The following is a 23,901-nucleotide window of genomic DNA, read 5'->3' on the forward strand; positions in this document are numbered from 1 at the left end:
GTCCATTTATGTCAAAAGTGATTTTAGAGCAGCTAGAAAACAGCGAAAATAAATTATAATCACTTGCAGAATTGAGCCATAGCGATTTGTGGGGAAATTCGTCATAAAAAAATAAAAGTAATGACAGCGACAATTCTGCAACTGAGCAAATTTCAGTGTTTTTGATTTGATTACATTAACGAATAATGTTTATTATTACATTATTATTTGTTATAATTATTTATAGTTATTTATTATATTATAATTTATGATTTTGTTTTTCAAACTTTATCATACCCGAGATGTCTGCTGGACAGATTTAATTGATTTATTCCTAAGAATTACAGGCCTACAATGTAAAACGCCAAATTTTCATGCAAAATAATTGTACCTCTTTCAGCACCTAAAACCAGAAAGAATCATACCGCCAGGGAGGTTAATAAAGAACATCTTGTTAATGCTTTAGAATTTCAGTCCACACAACCTAGATACAAAAAAGGTGACAACATGCAGTACAGTAAAACCTTGGATTGGGAGCATAATTTGTTCCAAAAGCATGCTTCTAATACAAAGCACTTGTATATCCGTAGTGGAGAAGGATCTGGGGGTTTTGGTAGATCATAAGCTCAATAATGGCATGCAATGCCAAGCTGCGGTTTCCAAAGCGATTAAGAGATTGAGATGTATTAAGAGACGTATGGACTCCAGAGAGAGAGAGAGAGATATCATTTTGCCCCTGTACAAATCATTAGTAAGACCTCATCTGGAATATGCAGTTCAGTTTTGGGTTTCAGTTCTCAAGAAGGATATCGGGGAACTGGAGAAAGTGCAGAGAAGGGCAACCAAACTGATAAGAGGCATGGAGGAACTCAGCTATGAGGAATTTATTCACTCTTGAGAAGAGGAGATTAAGGGGAGATATAATCAACATGTAAAAATATATAAGGGGTCCATATAGTGAACTTGGTGTTGAGGTATTTACTTTACGGTCAACACTGAGGACAAGGGGGCACTCTTTACATCTAGAGGAAAAGAGATTTCACCTCCAAATACGGAAAGGCTTCTTCACAGTAAGAGCTGTGAAAATGTGGAATAGACTCCCTGCAGACGTGGTTCTGGCCAGCTCAGTAAAGTGCTTTAAGAAAGGCCTGGATACTTTCCTAAATATACATAATATAACTGGGTACTAACATTTATAGGTAAAGTTGATCTGGGGAATATCCGATTGCCTCATGGGGGATCAGGAAGGATTTTTTTCCCTGCTGTAGCAAATTGGATCATGCTCTGCTGGGGTGTTTTGCCTTCCTCTGGATCAACTGTGGGTATAGAATTGGGTATATGTGATTGTACGATATTATTATTATTATTATTTTATTTCTTATGGTTGAACTTGATGGGTTTGTGTCTTTTTTCAACCTGCTAACTATGTAACTATGTAACTATATCAAGGCAATTTTTCCCATAAGAAATAATAGAAACACAGATGATTTATTCCACAACCATTTATCCATAAATCCTTCATTTTATAGTCCATATAAAAAAAATATAGCAATGTGATAGGTTGTGTAACCATAAAATGTCCATCCACAAATGAAAAAACCTCCCCAAGGGGATTAGAAGCAAAATCCAGAAGGAGCTCCAGAGTATAAAAGAGAACAGAGGCACCTCTAAGTGTATCAATATGGTTACATCTAATCTAAGTATGCAGGCATCCAAGGTAAAGCTGTCTACATAGACCCCCGCACCACTGGCTCTTACCGCTGTCAGTCTGCAATTGTGACTGGGAAGACTACCCTGCAGTAGAGCGATCTGAAAGCGAGACTTGAAGGGCTTGTGGATCGCAGCGTGCGGAGGACTGTCTATGTGGACAGCTTTACCCCAGATCCCTGCATACATAGATGTGCCTATTTTAATCATCAACCACGTTAGTTATGAAATGTTATACCTTCATTAAATGTAACCATATTGCTACACTTAGAGGCACCTCTCTTCTTGTTTTATATTCCATTGTGACATGATGCTACTCTTATATCAAGACATCACTTGTATATCAAGGGAAAATGTATTTCAAAATTTAGCTTGTCTTGCAATACGCTCCCAAACCAAGTTACTCTCAAACCAAGGTTTTACTGTATATCCTTTTTTATATTTATTACCATTTAAATTATATAGAAAATTACTATAATTCCTGTGCTTTTAGGCTGCATAAAAGGAGAATTTTCAAATAGCCATTCAAGGCTTAAAGGTTATATAAAAGGTGTTTTATTCTGGAAAGTAATAGCATTCTGTAACATATAATAAGACATACAGTACATAAAGAAGACATAAGCTCCCCATAAAACCTTTCTTTAAGTAGCATTCCAAATGCAAATTAATTCAAATTTGTATGACATGAGTGCATTATAAAAAAAAAATAGATTTAAATTACATTATGATAACACAGCTATGCAAGGTGTATTCTAACATTTTATGAGTCCAGAGAGTGTTATAAATTCATAAACAGGAACCTGTTTTTAAACATTCATATAAAAAAGAATAATGGTGAAGACATTTCCCTTACCCCCAGATCAGATGAAGAAGTACTTTGCTTGTTGTTGCCAATCCTGTTGATCTGACCTGACAGCCTCTTTCAAATCATGTTCCAAAATCTGCCTTCTGCCCAGAACTATAATGTCTAATGAATTCAGCCATTTATGCTCCAAGCATTACTGCTGTCTGATTTTCAAGGCCCAGCCAACTCAGGCTATCAACATATTATTGCTTAGTGTACAATACCATCCAGAATGTCTGTGTAAAGAATTTTGACACTAAATGAACCCCAGAGATGGTGTTTGTGTGTGGAGTGTGGACCTACATTTCAGCAATTGCTCTTATTTAAACATTTGAGCATTTTGGTGTATGTGCCATTATTTTTCTTTACGCATTTTGGCATATGTGCCATTTGTTTGTACATAAGTACAAGACTAGACACTGACTTTAGTCTGACTTTTTTGTTGCAACAGTGCAATTTAGTGTGGCTGTTCAGAACTGCTATTTTGTATTACTTGTGTGCTGTTTCTTTGTTTCTTTGCTTTGTATAGGTTGTTTTTATGTTACAAATGTAAGGCTGTGACAACAAAATATATGATTTAAGCTGGACCTCAGGCAAATAAAAACACCAGTTGCAGTTATGTTTTCATTGCTTGAGATAGACTCCATAACCAAGTGGAACAGATGCTTTCCGGTGACAAAGAAACAATAACCTTTATTGTCATGTGGTTTACATGGGTTTGTTTCAGACATTCTAAAGACTTTCCCCATACTTATAAGTTTATTTACTGTTAGACTGTCCCACATCTCTTTGTTGACGTTTATACATTGTGATCTTTGGGTGCAGTGCCTACCCTACTTTTCCTTCTTTTTTTTTTCCTTCTCTTTTCCCATTTCTACCCCATTTCTGCCACTGTGCAGGCACAGTGGCTGCATATTATGGACAGTTGGCTGCTTTTGCTGGGCACAGTTGGCTGCTTTTTCTGGGCACAGTTGGCTGCCTTTGATTGGCACAGTGGCTGCATATGATAGGCATAGTGGCTGCATATGACGAGCACAGTGGCTGCATATGATGGGCACAGTTGGCTGCATATGATGAATATTTGCTTTGGTAACACAGAACTGCCTCTCAGGAGGCCCGGATGTAATAGCGGGCACCTGAGATTGGCTGAAGGTAGAGGCGGTCTCATTGGCTGCCTAGCAAAGCAGGAAGATGATGGGCATGGGGGGCACAGTGGCTGCATATTATGGGCACAGAGGCCGTATTTGCGGGGCACAGCGGCTGTATTTGCGGGGCACAGCAGCTGTATTTGCAGGGCACAGTTGGCTGCATATGATGGGCACAGTTGGCTGCTTTTGATGGGCACAGTGGCTGCTTTTGCTGGGCACAGTTGCTGCATCTGGGTGGTGCTTGCGGCATTTGTGGGTAGGGGGCTTATCAGAATCTGAAAGCCCCCTTTAACAAGGGGGACACCAGTTCCCGCCCCACCATGTAAAATGAGTATGAGGTGCATAGTACCCCTACCCAAACCCAACCAAAAAGGTGAATAAAGATAGTGCACATGTTTTTGACAATTTCAAAAATAAAAAAACAATGTCTCCTGGTGTAGTTCCATCATCAATCATGATGTCCGCAGTACTGCCAGACCCGAATAAAAAAAAAAACTCTTGTCAAAGGCTTCCCGCCAACTTCCTGCTCCGCCCTGTGACATTTCATAAATAGCTAAGTGGTGGAGTCACCCAATGGAATCAGCAGGTGACCCCTCCCCCTTTTTGATGTCATTGACCTAGCGTGCCCCGGTTGGTGACCAGAGCCCCCCTGCCCCAAAGCACCCCCCCCATATTGAGAGCTTATGGCCTGGTATGGCTCAGGAGGAAAAGCTTTCACTCATCTTCCCTTTCCTGGACTGCGGGACTGCATGCTCGAATAAGGGCCTGTAAAGGCTTGGGGGGGGGGCATGCTGTTTTTTTTCTGTATTTTCTATTGCCGGCATTGTTTTGTTTACATTTCCGCTTCTGAACAACCAGCTGTTCTTCACACAGAATTCAGTTTGAAAATGAATAAACAAAATGAATTTCCACGAATTGTTTGTTACTATTTCATTCTGAATCCCTGATTAACCCAAAATGTGTCTGAATTTACATTTGGGCCGGAAAAAAATTGCACATATCTACAAACTTCATCAGATAATAATCTGTGCTGTCACAAACTCATTCCATCCATGGGTACCTCTGCAAAATGAGCTACATTTGGGAATTTTCTACATACTTGTGAGGTAAATGGTTACATATGGATAGTGTCTGGTCACATAAATTGACATGCTTTCTTTGACTTTAGCATTTAATCATTGTAAATACAAATCCATGAATATCTGTTACTAGAGAAAGGGTGGTGTTGTAGTGTGATGTGCATGTGTACTTTGGTACCATTCAAAATTAGTGTTTCTGCAAAGCACTGCACTTAGTTCTGTGCATTGCATCAATGTATGGTAAAATGTGTATGTTACCACAACTCACTGGTCTAAAAAGGCCCTAAAACTAAAAGCAGTGTAAGGATAGTTTTACAAATGTGCACTGTGGTAATGTGCATAAAAACAAGGCACAGTAATGAATGATTGGTGGCGTTGCGTTGCAGAACACTTATAACAAACATCTGTAAATGCGTTGCTTCAGGTGACTGGCACTTATTGGATGCAATTGTGTTAGGCACGAGGGCACCACATTTTCTTTTTTCATTTTCATATTCTTTTTGGAGCAGATTTTTGAATCCTGGTGTTCTGATTTTATAAACCATAAGGTTTTTCCTTCATTTGTAAGTTAACTATCAATGGTTAAGGCATCTAAAATATATTTAGCCTTCAATGTGGGCTTTTCCTTGAAAATTGCATCTTGATTCATCAATGCCAGTGATTGACTTCAAAGTAGAATTTTTTTCCACAACTATAACAACATCTCATGCCACCTTTTTGTATGGTCTCTTTGTAGAAAGATGGTGCCTTGATGCCAGATGAGCGAGATGCCAAGCAGCAGACACCTCTCACCAAAAAGAAAAGGGAGATTATAAGCAATGGACTGTCTTATAAACTGCAAAAGAACAACAAGTACGACCCCCACTATGGTTCAGACAGGGAAAATGACCGTAACCTCTGCCAAAAGCTAGGAAAGAAAAGGTTTCAGAAGAGGCTCAACCAGGTAAGACACATTTCTTTTTTCTATTTTGGCTGTTTACTGCTGAACACCGTGTCACAATAACACCAACCTATGACCTGATTTATCCACCTGAGGCAAAGAAAGGATTTTCATGATGAGCTTAGTGCTGCTTTATTAGCCTCTGACTGAGACACAGCTGTCTATATAACATGCGGTGTCACTATGCAGTTGGCCTCTAAAAATCAGCTCTATAAAGTCTATCAATTCAGTAGGTATTACAGGCTTGTTGGAGAGGTAACTTGTTCACCTCATGAATGATACTATTAACTTTTAATCACTTATGTCAGGCTCAACCCATCAGGGGCTCATTTCCTAAATCATTTATTTGACTTAAACTGCCCAAGGGCTACTGGAGTCTAAAATATTCTTCTTCTCACATAATTATTCCACTGTTATTTTTATGATACAGGTTATGATAGTGTAATATTAAGTCTGCTGTGTTTTACCGGGAGCTGTTGATATAGATTATAATCATTGTTTAAACTGAACTAAATCAGAGGTATATTTTATTCATGTATCATATGAAAATAGGCTTATTAAAACAACATCCATATAATTATATTATACCTCAATATACTGTAAACCTTTTATGTAACCATGGTGTTACTATTATTAATACATATAACTTTGTTTAATTATACAATTTATACAGCACTATTGGAATTCCAACAAAGTGTCAAAGTGAAAAAAATAAAACCTCTCTTATTTACTTACTTCCATTCTACTTTTTCAGCAATTTCTAAAGCAACAAAGGAATTCAAAATACATGTCCACTCAAACTTTTTTACAGAGCTACATAGCTCACCCTTGTCTATTTGTATATGTTTTTAAGAAATGGTTTATAACAAACAGAAAGTGGTAACCGTTTCAGCAGACAGAAAGTAGGACGAGATGTTCTATAGGAAACCATCAGTAAATCAGATATCAGTAAAAAAAAAAAAAGGTGATTTGGGTTTAGGCTTTCTTACTCTATTAAAAAGTAATTTTATTATTGTTTGCACTGCAGTTAAGATTTTCCCTAACATCCTGTCTGGTTGAACCATGGTGACAGTGATAGGAAGTAAGAGTAAATATCCCATATAGCAGCAAAAAACAGACAGGGGTTCTAATCATTCTACACTCTATACAAAATAAAAAAAGTTTTGGTTGCACATTTTATACATTAATTGTAAATTGAATAAGGAAATAATAGAGTACTACTATTGTTTAACTTTGACACATTATTGGATTACAAATAGCAATATATTGATTCATTGTATGGTTAAGCAAAACTCCATATGCTCAAAATTCGTTAAGACTATGTCTGATGCCGCGTACACACCATCACTTTATGTGATGAAAAAAACGACATTTTTAAAAACGTCAATTTAAATGACCGTGTGTGGGGGAAAACGTTGTTTTATGTCTTGTGAAAAACGCCCAAAAAAAATTGAAGTATGCTTTAATTTTATGTGTCGTTTTTCAAAACGTCGTTTTTTGTTTCACAGAAATTGACCGTGTAGCAAAAAACGACGTTTTAAACAACGTTTTTAAACCCGCGCATGCCCAGAAGCTAGTTATGAAGCTAGCTTCAATGGAAAAAAGTGGTGAACGTAACTGCGCTTTGCTAGAGCATTGTGAAAAAACGATGGTGTGTAGGCAACTTCGTCTTTGAAAATTGAAGTTTCAAAAACGTCGTTTTTTACTTCACAGAAAATGGCGTTTTTTTTCATCACATAAAGTGATGGTGTGTACGCGGCATTAGTCTTTTTTACTCATTTGATATTTCTGGTTTATAAAAAAAAAATGATTTCGTTTTTTTTTTATAAATGCATTTTAAATGCTAGCCATAGTGAACATAGCATAACTATAATCAGTCATACTTATAATCAATACAAATATGTATAGATTATGCCTAAATAAACCTACAATTATGAGTTTAGGGTTCTCATCAAATCTTTTCCAAGTATTAGCTTTGTGCAAAGAACTAATAATTGTCAGCAACAAAAATTGCAGGTTTATGGAAGAGGCATGAGTCACATGCTTGCTTTTGCATTTATAAATGTTTACTGGCTAGTACAGTATTTCCCATAACAGTATTGTAAAGATGTTACTTTTGTAGCCAATAGACCAATGAACCATCCATTTTATACAACTTATGCATACAACTTGTTTGAATATCATTGACATTTAAGGATTATTGCAACCTGTAAGGTGGTTACATTTACCTTGTGACCAAGCCTGTGCAGTCATGCTGTCATTGCTGTGTCACAGCTAGAGATTCTGAGGATTCACTTTACAAGGGAACAGAAGTTGATATTACTTTGAAAATACATTTTTGGCCTACTTGTAGACTTGGAACTTCTCACCGGTGTTTACAATGATTTACTCTGTTTGTGAGTGTTTTTTTTTATTATATGTTTAAGCTGAGCTCCAGCCTTAAGTTCATCCTAGCATTTGTGCACATGCTTTTCTCCTGTACAGAAATTGCATACTCTGATTTTATTGCACATTGTGAGCTTCTGTGCTTTAGAAGCTAAAATAAGTCAAAAAGAGCTTGCATCATTTTCTGGCCCAAGAACATCCAGCATCATCTAGTTCTTACCTTAATGTTTCAGGCCTGGCCCTTCTATTTCATTGGATTTCAGTTTTCAATCATCAGTAGTAATGAGTGAATCACACACACACACACACATTTTCTGTTCCGTTTCTTACCCAGTGTATTTGACATTTTGTCTGTTGCATGCACTGATGGCCTTGTTTTCAGTGCACTCGTACAGTATTTTCGAAAAACCAGGAACATATTTAGCTGCATTTACTTACTAGAACCAGCATGAGAAGATAAATCAATCTCTAGAATAGACTTATTGGTAATGGATCAGTATTCTTTGGAGTCACTCTCCTATGCGTCAATTGGATCATTAACTTTATCTGATCATGCCCCAATCTCCATTTCCTTACATCCATTGTCCTCAGACATGAAGTGGTGGACCTGGAGACTGAAAGAGAACATCTGAGGCCGAGTACTCACGACAGGACATGTCCGATGAAAACGGTCTGCAGACCGTTTCCATCGGACATGTCTGGCCGGGGACTGCCCGGGGACTTCTGTTCGATGGCTATACACACCATCGAACAGAAGCCCGCGCGTAAACATTACGCGGGGCGTGTCCGCGGTGTCGCCGCGTCGATGACGCGGTGTCGCCGCGACAATGACGCGGCGACGTGGGCGGGCCGCCTTAAAAATGCTTCCACGCATGCGTCGAAGTCATTCGACGCATGCGAGGGATGCGGGCGGCAGGACATGTACGGTAGGTCTGTACAGACGACCGTACATGTCCGGGCGGACAGGTTTCCAGCGGACTGTTTTAAAACAAGTCCGGGAAACAGTTGTCCGCTGGAAACCTGTCCGATCCGTCCCAAAATGGTCCGCTCGGGCCAACACACGGCCAAACATGTCTGCTGAAACTGGTCTGCGGACCAGTTTCAGCAGACATGTTTGGTCGTGAGTACGGGGCCTTAGATTATGCAGTGGAACTTAAACAGGTATCGGATTTGATATCGCTATACTTTTCCAATTCCATAGATGATGTGGGGCTGGCTTCCATCTGTGAAGGTCATAAGGCAGTCATCAGGGGTCTAGACTAAAAAAAAAGCATGCAAAGGGGAACTGCAAACGATACTGACAAAAATTTGAACCGCAGAGCTCCGGCATAAACGTAATGCCACTCCAGAACTAGCTGAGGAACTTCTGTCCTTATGCTTAGAGATGGCAAATTTATTAGATGCCCGGATCCTAGCTTGATTGCACCATGTCTCCCACAAGTTTTATGAATATGGGAATAAATGTGGACAGCTACTTGCAAGGGCTCTCAGACAACAGCATGCTTAGGGATTATGTGAAGCTCTAAAAAATTAAAAAGAGTTTACATAACATGAGTCATGTGTAGTTTTCCAATTTTTTAATGAGTATGTTGTCAATGTTATGCCGCGTACACACAATAATTTTTCGGCATGGAGAAAACTTTGTTTTTAAAAAATGTCATTTAAAATGATCGTGTGTGGGCTTCACATCATTTTTCGGGTTCTGAAAAACAACAAAAAATTTTTCCGAACATGCTGCATTTTTTAACGACGTTTTAAACTGTAGTTTTTCGGGTTGTAAAAAATGATCTTTCCCAGTGACATACGAGGGTGCGTCAGAGGGGGCGGGGTCACGTGACAGGTGGCCGCTTCCCCTATATAAGAAATGTCAAAGCTCCAGCGCGTCATTCCGCTGGGCTGTGTCCAGCGGAGAGAGGAGCTCACTTGCTGTGCTCTGGACGGATGGATCGTCTCCTCGCTGGACCGGACCTGGATTTCTTTTCTTTTTTTTTTTATTAATAAAATAATTTTTTCTACGGTGTCTGTGTTTTTTTTTAACTATTTACATTCCTTCGTGAAATGGTAGAGGTACAGTGTACCCCATTACCAATTCACATAGGGGGGGCCAGGATCTGGGGGTCCCCTTTGTTAAAGGAATCTTCCAGATTCTGATAAGCCCCCCCGCCCGCAGACCCCCACAACCACCGGGCAAGGGTTGTGGGGATGAGGCCTTGTCCCCATCAACATGGGGACATCCTCCCCATGTTGAGGGCATGTGGCCTGGTGCGGTTCAGGAGAGGGGGGCCGCACTTTGTCCCCCCTCTTTTCTGCGACCGGCCAGGTTAACGTGCTCGGATAAGGGTCTGGTGTGGATTTTTGGGGGAACTCCACGCCATTTTTTTTTTTAAATTTGGGGCGGAGTTCCCCTTAAAATCCACACCAGACCTGAAGGGTCTGGTATGGATATTTGGGGGGAACCCCACGTCATTTTTTTTTAATTGACAACGGGGTTCCCCTTAATATCCATATCAGACCTGAAGGGCCTGTTGATGGAATTTGGGGGACCCCCACATTTTTTTTTTTTATGAATGAATCATCTCTGAATTGCCAGAGCCGACAATTCATTATAGCCGCAAAGCCGGTTTTAAATGCCTTTTTTTCTTTCAGAAATGACACTTTGTGCAGAGACAGTTCTATGTACGGGAAACATGCGCTTTTTCACATGCTGACTTTACACCCACCCTAGGTACGAAATTTAAAGTAATACTACACTTTTATTGTTTCACTTTTAGCATTATTAAATTCACTGCTCCTGAAAAAACGTCAGTTTTTAAAACTTATTTTTGCATTGATACATGTTTCCTGGGACAGGACCCAGGTCGCCAAACACTTTTTAGGACAATAACTTGCATATTAGCCTTTAAAATTAAAACTTTAGATTTCTCCCATAGACTTTAACAGGGTGTTCCGCGGCTTTTCGAATTTGCCGCAAACACCCCAAATTGTTCGTTGTTCGCCGAACAGGCGAACAGGCAATGTTCAAGTCGAACATGAGTTTGACTCGAACTCGAAGCTCATCCCTAATAGGAAGGGAGGCTAGAGATAATTCTAACCGTGCTCTTCAGCTGTTACATTGGACCCAACAACAGACAGATCATCTCTAACTTTCCACAGATGCTGAAAAGGCATTTGACGGGGTGGACGGAACATACTTTTTGGCGGATTAGGCCTGGTTACTAATATGCTTTCCTGGACAGCGTCACTCTATAATTCTCCAGAGGCTCGGGTTAGAGTGAATGGAGTACTCTCTTTGACCCGTTCCCCATTTGTAGTGGAATGAGGCAGGAATGCCCACTTTCTCCTCTTATATTTGCACTTACCCTCGAGCCTCTGCTTAATAAGGTACACTTAAATCCCAATATTAAAGAACTGTGTGTAGGGCGCGCGGAGCATATATTATCTGCTTGCGCAGATGATGTCCTGTTTTATGCCTCGGACCCGTTGCTCTCCCTTCCCAACATCATTACAGAGTTGTGGGACTTTAACCTGATCTCAAACCTTAAAATAAACTATGACAAGTTGAAGATCCTGCCTTTGAGTATCTCTCCAGACTTGCGTACAGGGCTGCAATTCTCATTCTCTTTCACATGGTGTCATACTTCTCTGAAGTACCTGGGCATCCACCTCCCTCCCCATTGTTCCCAGTTATATACAGTAACTGTAACTATTCTCCACTGATCTCCACCATTAGAGCGGATTTACAAAAATGGGAACGGGTGACTTTTTCGTGAATGGGCTGATTCAGTGTTTTAAAGATGAATGTGTTACCCAGGGTTCTTTGCTTTTTTGCAAATTATACCCATTTCTATGCCCAGATCCTTCTTCTCGACCCTAAACAGTTTGTTCCTGAAATATATATGGCATGGACGGAGCCCATCAACCAAATTGTGGGTTCTTCTGGAAAAATTCCTAGTGGTCCGGTACCTGGCTCGTTCGCCATCGGTGTCCAGAGAGCACCGGGGTTTATCTGAGTATACCTCCCCTGTCACTGTCCACACCCTTACTCACTGGTACAGAGTCCCTTCCAAACTTGCTAAAATGTATCCAACATTATCAGAAGATTGCTGAAGGGATTGTGGGCTACAGGGGACATTCCTACATGTTTGGTGGGAGTGCCCCAAGCTGCAACCCTACTGGCAAGATATCAGGACCCAAATTAAAGCAATAATGGATGTTGATTGCTGCATGTCCCCTCTATTCCTCCCGGTCATTACTGTAAATCGGTCTTGCCCCATCTTTTGAAATGCGGCTGGGTGATTGATCCCAGTTCACTGGAAATCAGCCCAAATCCCAACCCGGGAAGAACAGATAAGTGAATAATATTATGGCTGCGGAGAAATGGATGGCAACATGCAAGGGGAAATATGATAAATATCTACAGTATATGGGCCACATGGATTCATTATACAAGCACAATCCCACGGAACTCTCAACTAATAGCTTCTTCAACTATAGACTTTGTTGACGGTTTAAGCCTTATTGGATCTGATCCAAGGAGAACTTTATTGTTTACCTAAAAAAATGTATACAAATGTTCTGTTTGTTACCCATTTCCTTTGTTCCACCCCCTTCCCCCATTCCTATTCATCCCTCTACCCTCTTGAACTTTCCCTATGACCTTCACCATTAGATTAGTCATCCTTGATATTACTTTCCAAACTCCGTACACACGATCGGACATTCCGACAACAAAACCGTGGATTTTTTTCTGTCAGATGTTGGCTCAAACTTGTCCTGCATACACACAGTCACACAAATATTGAAATTCCGAACATCAAGAATGCGGTGACGTACAACACATACGACGAGCTGAGCAAAATGAAGTTCAATAGCAAGTGCGGCTCTTTTGCTTGATTCTGAGCATGCATGGAATTTTGTAACCACCTCTCAAATTTTTGTTGTCGGAAATTCCGACAATGATTTGGAAAAATGATTTTCTGAAGCGTTACAATAATTACATAACTCAATATAACTCAATATATAAAAAATGATATGCTTTTTGGATAGAATATATTCCTTGGTAGTTTTTATTCAAATCATCTTGGCATTTGAACAGGTAGCATAATGTATTCATCAGCTTAACCTAAAGCTCTGACACCTCTTAGATCTGCAAGCTCTCATGAGTGTGTTAATTAAAGCTTATACTTTTGTAGCAGTATGAACATTTCTCAACCCTTCATTTTAATTTCAGCTGTTAACAAAAATATTTATTAAATGTCTGAAAACTGTAGAAAAGCCAGCAATTAAGTGCTACTATGTACACCAGCATTTGGAAGTTATTAAAAGGAGCGCTTTCAAGTAAATGAGCTATATGGCATGATTCTCTAATAAAATGCAACTAGTAGAATTAACTTTTACTGGAAAGTTGCTTCATTTTATAATGATAATTATGATATTGAATAGCTGATGTTTCAATGTTGACTAGATTTTTGACTATTAAGATAAAGAGCCCTTTGGTCAGGTTAATGAAATACATAAATGGCTTTATCATTCCTGATTATTTTTCATGTATTTACCGTATTTATCGGAGTATAACACACACTTTTTTCCCTGAAAATTGGGAGGAAATTGCGGGTGCGTGTTATACACCGATAGTGTACCTTGGAAGGTAAGGAGGGGGACAAACACAGCCGTAATTCACGAGCCATCATCTCCTGTTCGGCTCTCACTCTGCTCTCACGTCACACACACAGTCCTGCCTCCACCACTGGCATTGGACCAGTGTTCTGTCTATCACAGGAGCTGGTCCAATGCCGATGGTGGAGGCAGGACTGTGTGTGTGTGACTACCGAGTGAGAGATGAACAGCTGGATTTCACGAGCCATCATATCCTGTTCGGCGCTCACGTCACACACACAGTCCCGCCTCCGCCACTGGCATTGGACCAGTGTTCTGTCTATTACAGGAGCTGGTTCAATGTCGATAGCGGAGGCGGGACTGTGTGTGTCTGTGTGACTGCCAAGTAAAACCCGAGTGAGAGAGCCGAACAGGAGATGAAGGCTATGTGATTTCATGCACTGTCCAGGCTTCATTAATGCTGAGGTTGCATTCAGGTTAAAAAGGGACATTGATAAGGCTGCATTATGAGATGGGCATTGATAAGGCTGCATGATGAGATGGGCATTGATAAGGCTGCATGATGGGATGGGCATTAATCATGCCACGTTTATCAGGCTGCATTGGTGAGATGTGCTGCAGATGAGCAATGATCAGGCTGCAGATGCGCACTAAACAGGCTGCATTGATGAGCACTGCCCCTTATTTTAATTCAAAGTTGTTTAGTTAAAAAAAAAAATTCCTGAAATTTCACTCTTAAAATGTAGGTGCACGCCAGTGCGTGTTATACACCGATAAATACGGTACATTTTTATTATGCAAGTTTTTTCTCTAAACTTGTGTACACACACACAGCATAGTGGCCATAGTATGCTTTGTGGAATAGCCACTGTTTTCTGTAGCTTGCTCCTCCCTGTAGCACTGTCTGTTTAGTAAAAGGGATGAACACTAGACTGCACTCTTAATAAAGTGCTCAGTGCAAATAATGCATTTAAATGTGATAAAAAAAAGGAACACCCAGGAAAGTAGTGCTCTCCCTCTTTTGACAGTAGAAGCACAGCGCACTCACCATAAATATACAACCTTCTTTCTCAGAGTGTAAAAACTTGTTTAAAGTTTAATGGGTGCTCCCATACACAGCTATTAGATTTTCAGTCAGCTGATGGTTGGTGATCCCTAATTATATACGACATTGCTGATGAAACACACTGGGCTAGACTTCCAGTACACATGACTTCTGGTCATTGGAGTGCAGGTGGAGCACTATCAGTTTACATTTCTATGCTGATACATGCCACATTATTTTTACATTGATGTAAGTACATTTTTATATTTTTTTCTATAAAACTGAATATTACTACACTGAGAGGTTCATCTATCTTTTCACTTCCTGAGTGAGGTCTGTGAGATCCAGTGGTCCATGTGTACAGGATACCATCATCCGACTGTAAAACTTACAGCTGAATATGGGACCACCCATTGCAGATACTTTCAGTGAGTTTTGGTCTTCTTTGAGAAAATAAGTGATCTATTTCTGGTGAGTGGTGTGTGCTTCTATTGGGAAAGGAGCACCTTTTTTTATCACATTTGGATGCACTTTATTTGAACTGTATATTATAGACTTTTTGCATAATTGTCTATTTATTTGATATCACTCATATTTATTAGAGCACAATCTATGTTTCATGCCTTTTACATCTTTGGCTAAATTAAGCTGGAAGATGTGTAACTAATTGTTTTAGATTGTTTGGAAGAAATGCTAAACTAAAGCTAAAGTGGGACTTTAAGTGAGGCAAAACCTAGTATATACCTCCATCCCCAAATAATTGAATAAAGAATTGCTAAATGTTGGGACTTTAAATGAGGCACACTGCTGAACTCGATGAATCAACTGAAGTAAATACATTTATTGGTTACAGATAGGGCATGACAAACGCCACTAAGGAGTAGGTAAGTATAATAGTAATGAGTAGTGTTGCTCACGAATATTCGTATTGCGAATATTCGGCTCGAATATGGCATATTCGAGTATTCGCGAATATCTCGAATTTCGCGGCCAATATTCGCTATTCCGAATATAAAAAAAAAAAATTGCGAAATTTCGCTAATGCGAATTGATTGCGAACATTTTGCGAATTTTTTTTTTTTTTCTGATTGGCTCTGATGCAAAAGAAGGGCGGAGAAAGTATTCTCGAATATTCGGAAATCGAATATTCGGAATATTTTATCAAACAAAAAATGTTGTGAAATATTTTGACAACTGTGGTAGGAGAACTCTGATTGGCTCTGATGCAAAAGAAGGGCGGAGAAAGTATTCGCGAATATTCTGAAATCGAATATTGGTGATATTTTATCAAAATTTCGCTAATGCGAATGCGAAATTGATTGCGAGATTTTGACAACTCTGATTGGCTCTGATGCAAAAAAAGGGTGGAGAAAGTATTCGCGAATATTCGATTTCCGAATATTCGCAAATACTTTCTCCACCCTTCTTTTGCATCAGAGCCAATCAGAGTTCTCCTACCACAGTTGTCAAAATATTTCACAACATTTTTTTTTTTTGATAAAATATTCCGAATATTCGATTTCCGAATATTCGAGAATACTTTCTCCGCCCTTCTTTTGCATCAGAGCCAATCAGAAAAAAAAAAAAAATTTGCAAAATGTTCGCAATAAATTCGCATTAGCGAAATTTCGCAATTTTTTTTTTTTCAAATATCACGAATATTCGATTTTAGCGAATATTTCACGAATATTCGGCTATATATTCGTGATATATCGCGAAATCGAATATGGCGTATTCCGCTCAACACTAGTAATGAGTTACAAAAACTAGAGTCTAAACAGTGCATGGTAGTACCTAATAATAAAAGCGTACATGGTAATGCATAGCAATTGTAGGTTACACTGAATATATATTAGACAGTACATAATTGTAAAAATATCTCATAAAAACAGAGCATGACAATAAACCTGGCGTGTGAAGACCGAAGCTGTATTGGTAACACGTAAATAAATAATATGGTAGTTGATCCATGGAGATAATTGGTAAGGTAAAGGATAGGCCTATACTGTGACATATCATAGTGTAGAATCTCTACGCATTTCGTGGTTTGTACCACTCGTCAGGAGCAGATATGCAGTATGGGGGTATCTACAATAGAAAGAAAATGCCAAAATAATAAAATGGTAATGAAACTATAAAACATATATAATGCATAAAAGAAAGAGGGGGAGCAAACAAGGTCCCAAACACTCTTACCTAATGGTAGCATGATAATGTGATGATAGAATAATATCAATGGTAGGGGGCGGCTATGGACAGTATCTTCCCCGGGAGCTGAGATGGTTAAACCCAAGGGTCCAGCGGCTGCATCAGCAGAAGGTGAAAGACAGGGTAAATGATCGGTCGTCATCAGAAATGTATCAAATAATATAAACCATTCCCAGAGGTATCTGTGGAGATGGGTGGATAACAATAATTGGTAATGTAGCTTGTGTTTTGGAAGAGAAATTCCAAGTGTAAGAATAAAGATAGTGCATAATTAGAAGAGCGCAGATAACCAAAACCAGGAAGGTGCCAGGGTAAAAGTGTAAGAAAGGTGGAGATGGTGACAAGCAGGTTAGCAAAAAATACCTGGTAGGGTATATGGAAGGGAATAATCCAAATAGGTGCAATCGTGTCATGAAAGGAAAATAATCCTAGAGTGTATGAGCTGTGCAGCTGGAGAATAAATTGTGGCCGCGGACCAATGGTGACCATCAACGCCACGCAGCGTCATTATAGAGGGAGGAGCGGCACCAGCGTCCAAACGGCATGACGCGCTCGGCGCTCGGTGCCCAAGCCTCCCACATGACAGACGCAGATGGACAGACGTGGGAGCCATGTGGGCGTGGCGTCGACCCGCAGTGTGTGTCCGCCCCAACCCCCACGTGAGGAGGGGAGGGGGAGATCACGTGACAGGTACACATTTGATTTTCCATATAACTCAGATCACATTCACTATTGTTTTACCGTAGTTATAGATGAATAATTTAACTGTCTGTTTAGCATTTATACATGTGATCTGGTCTTCACAAGGGTAGTTAATGGTTAACGTGTATCTAATCCCACAACTTTTTTTGGAGTAGTGAGCGGTTTGAACATCTGTCAGATTTGTATTGCTGCTTGAGTCCCTGCTATGAAGATTCACTTTCCTAAATACGGTATTTCAGGAAAGTGGTTAGCAATTGTGCCCCACAGCACCAGGGTCGTTGATTCAAATACCAACCACACCACTTGCCTGAAGTTTGTTCTCCCTGTGTCTATGTTGGTGTCCTCCCACAGTTCAAAGACATGCTGGTGGGTTAATGTGCCTAGTATGTGTATGCATGAATGAAAGAACTAAGATTGTAAGCTCTTTGAGTGCAGAGTTTAATGTGGATGTATAATATACTGTACAGGGCAGCTCTGAAATTCTCACATGATCAATAGGTGAATATTTCCACCTTTTGAACAAATATAAAAAATACTTCCAATGGCATATTTTATGGATCAAAAGGGAAAGGGAGGAAATTAGAGAATCTCCTTATTTTTTAAGGTTTACTTAAAATTTGAACATGAAAACTTCAGTAATTGGTTTTCAGTTGTGTCTCAATAAGACATGTATCTATTCTTCCGCTTAAATTATAGTGCTTCCTGAATTCTAGCAACACTTCTTTGGTAGCTGTTGCTTGGTAATGCAACACATTGTTTGTATGGCGTGCATTTGTGTTAATTATAGGTTATTCTCAGTTCTGTTTTCTGATACTTGCCGATTCCACTATAGCACTACTATTTATTGTGTTATTTTTTTTCCATGTACTCAATGTGTATATATTTGTAATGCAACATGAAGAACAGTTCCACATCTTTTTAACATGTTTCCAGCCCAAAATGTGCTTAGGAGCTTAATGTTCCTTCCACAAACCAGTTTTACTTTTCCTACTTATTGTGAATGGAAAATTTGATTTCACTGAAGTCTCTGATTGGCTACTGCAATACTTTCAGAATCGAAATTAGAAAATTAAATGTTTCTACTATTTCATACTTGAGTTGTAAAGTCCCTAGGGATACATTGCCTTCCTACAATTTTGTTAGCACTATTAGCTAAGAGCATTTCACTCAAGACTTTTTTGTTTATTATGAGTACAGTATCTGTTATTAAATCTGTATTTTTTTATGCAAAGCTATATTTTACTCCATGCGTGAAATATAGTTGTCTGTGTACATAGATCTGAAGGACATCCACAGATACATCTACTGTCAGGAGTGTGTGCGCTCCTTCACCATCATAGCTGCTGGTTACAGCATTCTGGTTTTGGTTATGATGCATTTTCCCTGTCTGTCCACCTGCAAGGTGATTGATGTAGCCAGTCTCTGAACCTGATTTAAGCAAGCCAAGCCTGCAGTCTCATGCTTGTGATATTGCTTTTGTAATGTGTGCTCCGAGCTCTGTTTGTCTGTCCTGCTCTGCTGTTTGGATTCCCTCGTTGATGACCTTGGATTGGATAGCAACTATTCTGTACCCCCCCCTGCATTTTGACTAAGGATTTAACCCTGAATATTCCGAACCTTGCTTGCCTTGTACCTGGACTGTCATTGAACCACTCTGCCTTCATGCCAACTGCAATAGTACCTGTGGTGCTGTGCTTAAAGCGGTAGTTCACCCTCACCCACATGATTTTACCATCGAGACAGGCATTGTAGCGCGAGCTACAGTATGCCTGTCCCGATTTTTTTAACCCCGGACTCACCTTGTAATCGGACATCGTAGATTTCGGCTCCCGCGGGGAATGGGCGTGCCTATGGAGAGGGAGGATGATTGACGGCCGGCCCTGGCACGTCACTCTCCCCGAAGACAGCCGGAGTAGGTCTCGGCTCTTCACGGCGCCTGCGCACAGGCTATGCGCAGGCGCCGTGAAGAGCCAAGCCTATTTCGGCTATTTCCGGAGAAGCGTGACGCGCCAGAGCCGGCCGTCAATCATCCTCCGTCTCCATAGGCACGCCCATTCCCCGGTATCTTCGATGAACGATTACAAGGTGAGTACGGGGGTAAAAAAATCGGGACAGGCATACTGTAGCTCGCGCTACAATGCCTGATTTTATGGTAGTAGAAAAAAAAAAAAAATTCACATTTGCCCCAGTGTGGTAGCCAGTGTGTATATGTCCTTGGGGCAACTGAGTACCGGTAGGCCTGCTTCCCTTATGGGAAGGAGGGCTGCTATAAGTGAACAACACAGAAGCCAGCTATAGTATCTAATAAAATGTATTATCATAGTGAACAATTTCCTATCCTTACCTCACAATATCCAATCTTCTGGAAAGGTGAAGTTGTATTCTCAGCTGCCATTAACACTTGAGCATTTTTAAACGTATTTGTCCACAACTGACTATGCCTGACTATGCTACACCTGCAGAATCCTAATATTCCTAATTGTCCCTTGTACACTCAGTTGCTCTAAAACCTAGGTTCTGAGTTTTTTTTCTGTAGCATCTTCAGGCATTTTTTCCCCCACTTCAATGGGTACACTTGTAAACATGGAACATTCATGTTTATGCTTGTTTTTGTCCTTAAACTTTGCTCCTTCTATAGAACTGATGTCCTCCCTTGCCCAACCCAAGATTAAATGCCTAAAGCTTGATACACCTGAAAAAAAACATGTACACAGCTTGCAAAACACCTGAAAATGGGTGTCAAAATAATTAGAATTACACTGTGCTCAGGTGTGAATGCAGACTAATATTGTGGGGCTTCTATTTGTAGAAGGAGATTCATCTATCCAGCTATCTATATATCAACCATGGAGACAAGATGGAATGAGCTAAGGTCAACATTCAAAGGCAAGTTGACAGATGGGACTGATTGTCTTTAGCTGTGAGGTCCTAGAAAGATCTGACAGGAGCAGTGACAAGGGATTTATAATGTGCTATTTACAGTTTGGTCTTGCAGTATTTCAATGAAGCTGGAGTGCTTTTTAACAGCTGCTTTCATTACTGTTTTTTTAGGAGCTGCTAATTGAAATAGAAATTGTGGGTGGGCTCTGTTCAGAAGAATAGCTATAGATAGAGCCTTGAGAAGCAGCCTGACAGCTGTACACACTCGGCAGCCTGAGCCAGCATCAAATGAGTTACTGTAACTGTGTTACTGTCAGTCGGTGGCTTAACATAAAAAGAATGAATAGCTAATTGATTACTAAGCTGTACATATTGTTTTTCTCCAGAACCGACAACTGCGATGACTGTAACACACATAATAAGGCATGACACTGCAGACTAACACTGTGTATTAGGAATAATGCATGGCTGATTATGTTAAGGACAGTCTTGCAGAAGGTTCAGGTAATTGAAAGTTAATTTGCCATCTCATAATACAACGCTTATCTTGTTTAAAAAAAAACTGTTTATTTTCTACAAGTGGCATAATGTTCTAATCTTCTGCAGATCTTCTGTGAGGAAAATAAATCTGCTTAAACCCTGTATAATATTCCAGCTAAGAGGAAAACATCTGCTCCTCACTATAAAATAGAATCTGCAACTTACTATGTTAAGACAAAATAATGCCTTTTTGTTGGGTTTATGTTCCTTGCATGCAGTAAATCATAAGTATTTGTAGTAAGCAAAATCTTTCATTGAAATATAAAACAGGACTATTTACCAGGTAAAATACATTTTTCCTATTTCATTGTGCGTAACATAAACATGGTGCATAGTATAAATATTATTCTTTTTGACAATTCAATATAAGCTTATTTGAAAAATCTCCTTTCATATTGTGAGTTTTGCCTATCTGCTGTCCTTTCTGGATTCCCTGCATGCTTTACAGCTTCTCCTTTGTTGTTTGCTTTCAATTTCTAAGGACTACATATCCCATGGTACCTGGCTGCCTGCAACAGTGGTATCTGTACTGACTATGCCTGCTGAAACTCCTTATCTTAGTACCTCTGTAGTTTACACGGCAGGCAGTGTTAAAATGTTTGTAACCCTAACTGTTTGTCATTCTCCTGCTGATGTCAGTGTGAGTTTTCAACCCCTCCCACCGTAGTTGTCAGACTGGGAGGGTAGAGTGGCGAGCAGTCACCGGTAGAGTGCCAAGAGGTGCTCTGAAAAAAATTACAAATCTGCATTATTTTTATAAAGCACATATGGGGCGCATAATGTTATCTAACAGAGGGGATTGTATGATCATGACAAAGTGGCTTTACAACCACTTTAAATGTGTGATACAGCAGTGCCTACTCACAGGGCATAGTGAATAGGTTTCCCAGAATTCAAGGAAGTAAATGTGTGCGGATCTATGCAAAGTAAGTTTATAAACTTCAAGATCATCCAGATTAAGAGTAGTATGCTAGAAATAATTGAAATATGATGTGGAAATTAGAGAATGATTTTACATTTTGACCATTGACCATTTTGACCAATTACCATGCACTTTATAAATATCTATTATCAAAGGGCACTGTGAACATTTAAGTAACACAATGAAGGCAGTTCTAAAATAGATGTGTTGACTAAATCTAGTTTTAACCCCTTGGAGCCAGCACCTCCCATCCCTTTAAGGGGTTTAGGGTCTTGGGAGGTGGGGTGGGGTTTATGACCATGTGACCGTCACGAATGGCTGCCACGGTGGTCACATGTTCGGAAAGCTCCCGATGGCAAGTAGTGATCGGGGGCTTTCTGTTAGACACTGGTAACAGTGCCAGGAGCAAGCCCTCAGCACAGCTGTATTAACACCAATTCACGCAAATATTCCGCCACTCGGTGCTAAGGCCCACCCACCAAGAGGCTGCATATTTGCGTGCGATCTGCGCCAAGGGGTTTATAATTGGACAGCACAGTGTCTTATTGGTTATCACTTATGTTTTGCAGCCCTTGGGTCTTTAGTTTAAATCCCAGCCAAGACACTACCTACATGAGGTTTGCATGTTTTCCTTATGCTTGCAGAGACTTGCAGAGACTGAATGTATAAAAAGTACTGTGTAAAATTCTGACACTATATAAACACCTGTGATAATTATTATAATTTATATAATGAACATTGCATGTCAATGTTGCAGCTTTTTTTACTATACTTCTGTGTTGCTGTTTATGTTTATTTGTATATTCCACAGCTTTGCTTTTTCAACTGCCAATGGAATTGCTATCCTGCCTTATCTCTTCTCCTTATGTCACATTTAAGGGTCACTTATGATGATCAAATAGCAGATGTGTGAAGGAACATGTGAGAACAAGCACTCTGAAGTGACACAAAATAGTAGTGTCTGTCACAGATATTTCCCAGGGTGCTTGAAAAGCTCTGTTCAACAAAACAGCACTTGAGAGAGGAAAATTATTTGCTAGAACTTGAATCCGAAGCCTAGGTGTTCATAATGAGGGCATCCAGTTCTAAAAAAAAATGTTTGTAATATTTGACAAAAGATTCACTTGTGTAAGACTGGAAATTTCAAATTAAATGCAGCAGCTTAGACTGTTGTTGATTGGATTATGATTGTTCATTAGAGACTGGAACTAACATGTCCCCATGAAATATCGGAGGAGGTGAACTGGACACATTCTTTCATATTGACAAAGTAGTGCTCACATGCTTTTGCATACATGCACTTTTCTACATGATCATATTTGGTCAATGATGTCACTGGGATCCCCATGCCAGGACAAGGGCCTCTTTCTCACAACCAGGGGAATAGGTCCTTGACTTCATCGACACAGTGACAAGGTGCTTTGCCAGGGTGTCCTCTCTGGCAAGGTAAACCACATGTTGAGGGCATGTGGTTTAGGGAGGGGGTTGCATGTTCATCACCACTTTCCTGCCCATCCAGTCAGCATGCTTGAATAAAGGTCTGGTATGGATTTTGGGTGGGGACCTCATGTTGTGTTTTTTTTTTTTTTTGCAAGAGATTCCTCCTTAAAATCTGTACCAGATTTGAAGGGTCTGGTATGAATTTCGGAAGGTACGGGCACACTTTTTTTCATTTGTCCAACCTCAGTCAAGAATCTCTGACTGACAGCTGAATGCGTCGGGCTGGAAGTCACTGGTTGTTAGGATACTGGTGGGTGTCAGCTCCTTAAAAAACAGTAGAAAGCAGTGATGATAATATCACAGCTAAATGTTTTGCTTCACACTGCAGCTAGAGGTTAATTTAGCTGAATTTGTGTGGCCGTTTACACAATATTCCCCAAATACAGTACACAGTGCAGAGGTCTCC

The 23,901-nt window shown here is 39.9% G+C and overlaps 1 protein-coding gene across 3 annotated transcripts in view; it reads left to right on the top strand.

The window, feature by feature from the left end:
* The window catches only part of AUTS2 (activator of transcription and developmental regulator AUTS2), a 1,792,651-nt gene that overhangs the window by 427,539 nt on the left and 1,341,211 nt on the right, over nt 1-23,901 (top strand). For all 3 annotated transcript variants that reach the window (XM_040336745.1, XM_040336744.1, XM_040336743.1), the window contains exon 2: nt 5,494-5,700. In XM_040336745.1, the coding sequence (XP_040192679.1) occupies nt 5,494-5,700 (207 nt within the window). The remainder of the gene's footprint in view (nt 1-5,493; nt 5,701-23,901) is intronic.

The sequence above is a fragment of the Rana temporaria genome, chromosome 2, assembly GCF_905171775.1.
Source record: "Rana temporaria chromosome 2, aRanTem1.1, whole genome shotgun sequence".
In the NCBI taxonomy this organism is placed as follows: domain Eukaryota; kingdom Metazoa; phylum Chordata; class Amphibia; order Anura; family Ranidae; genus Rana; species Rana temporaria.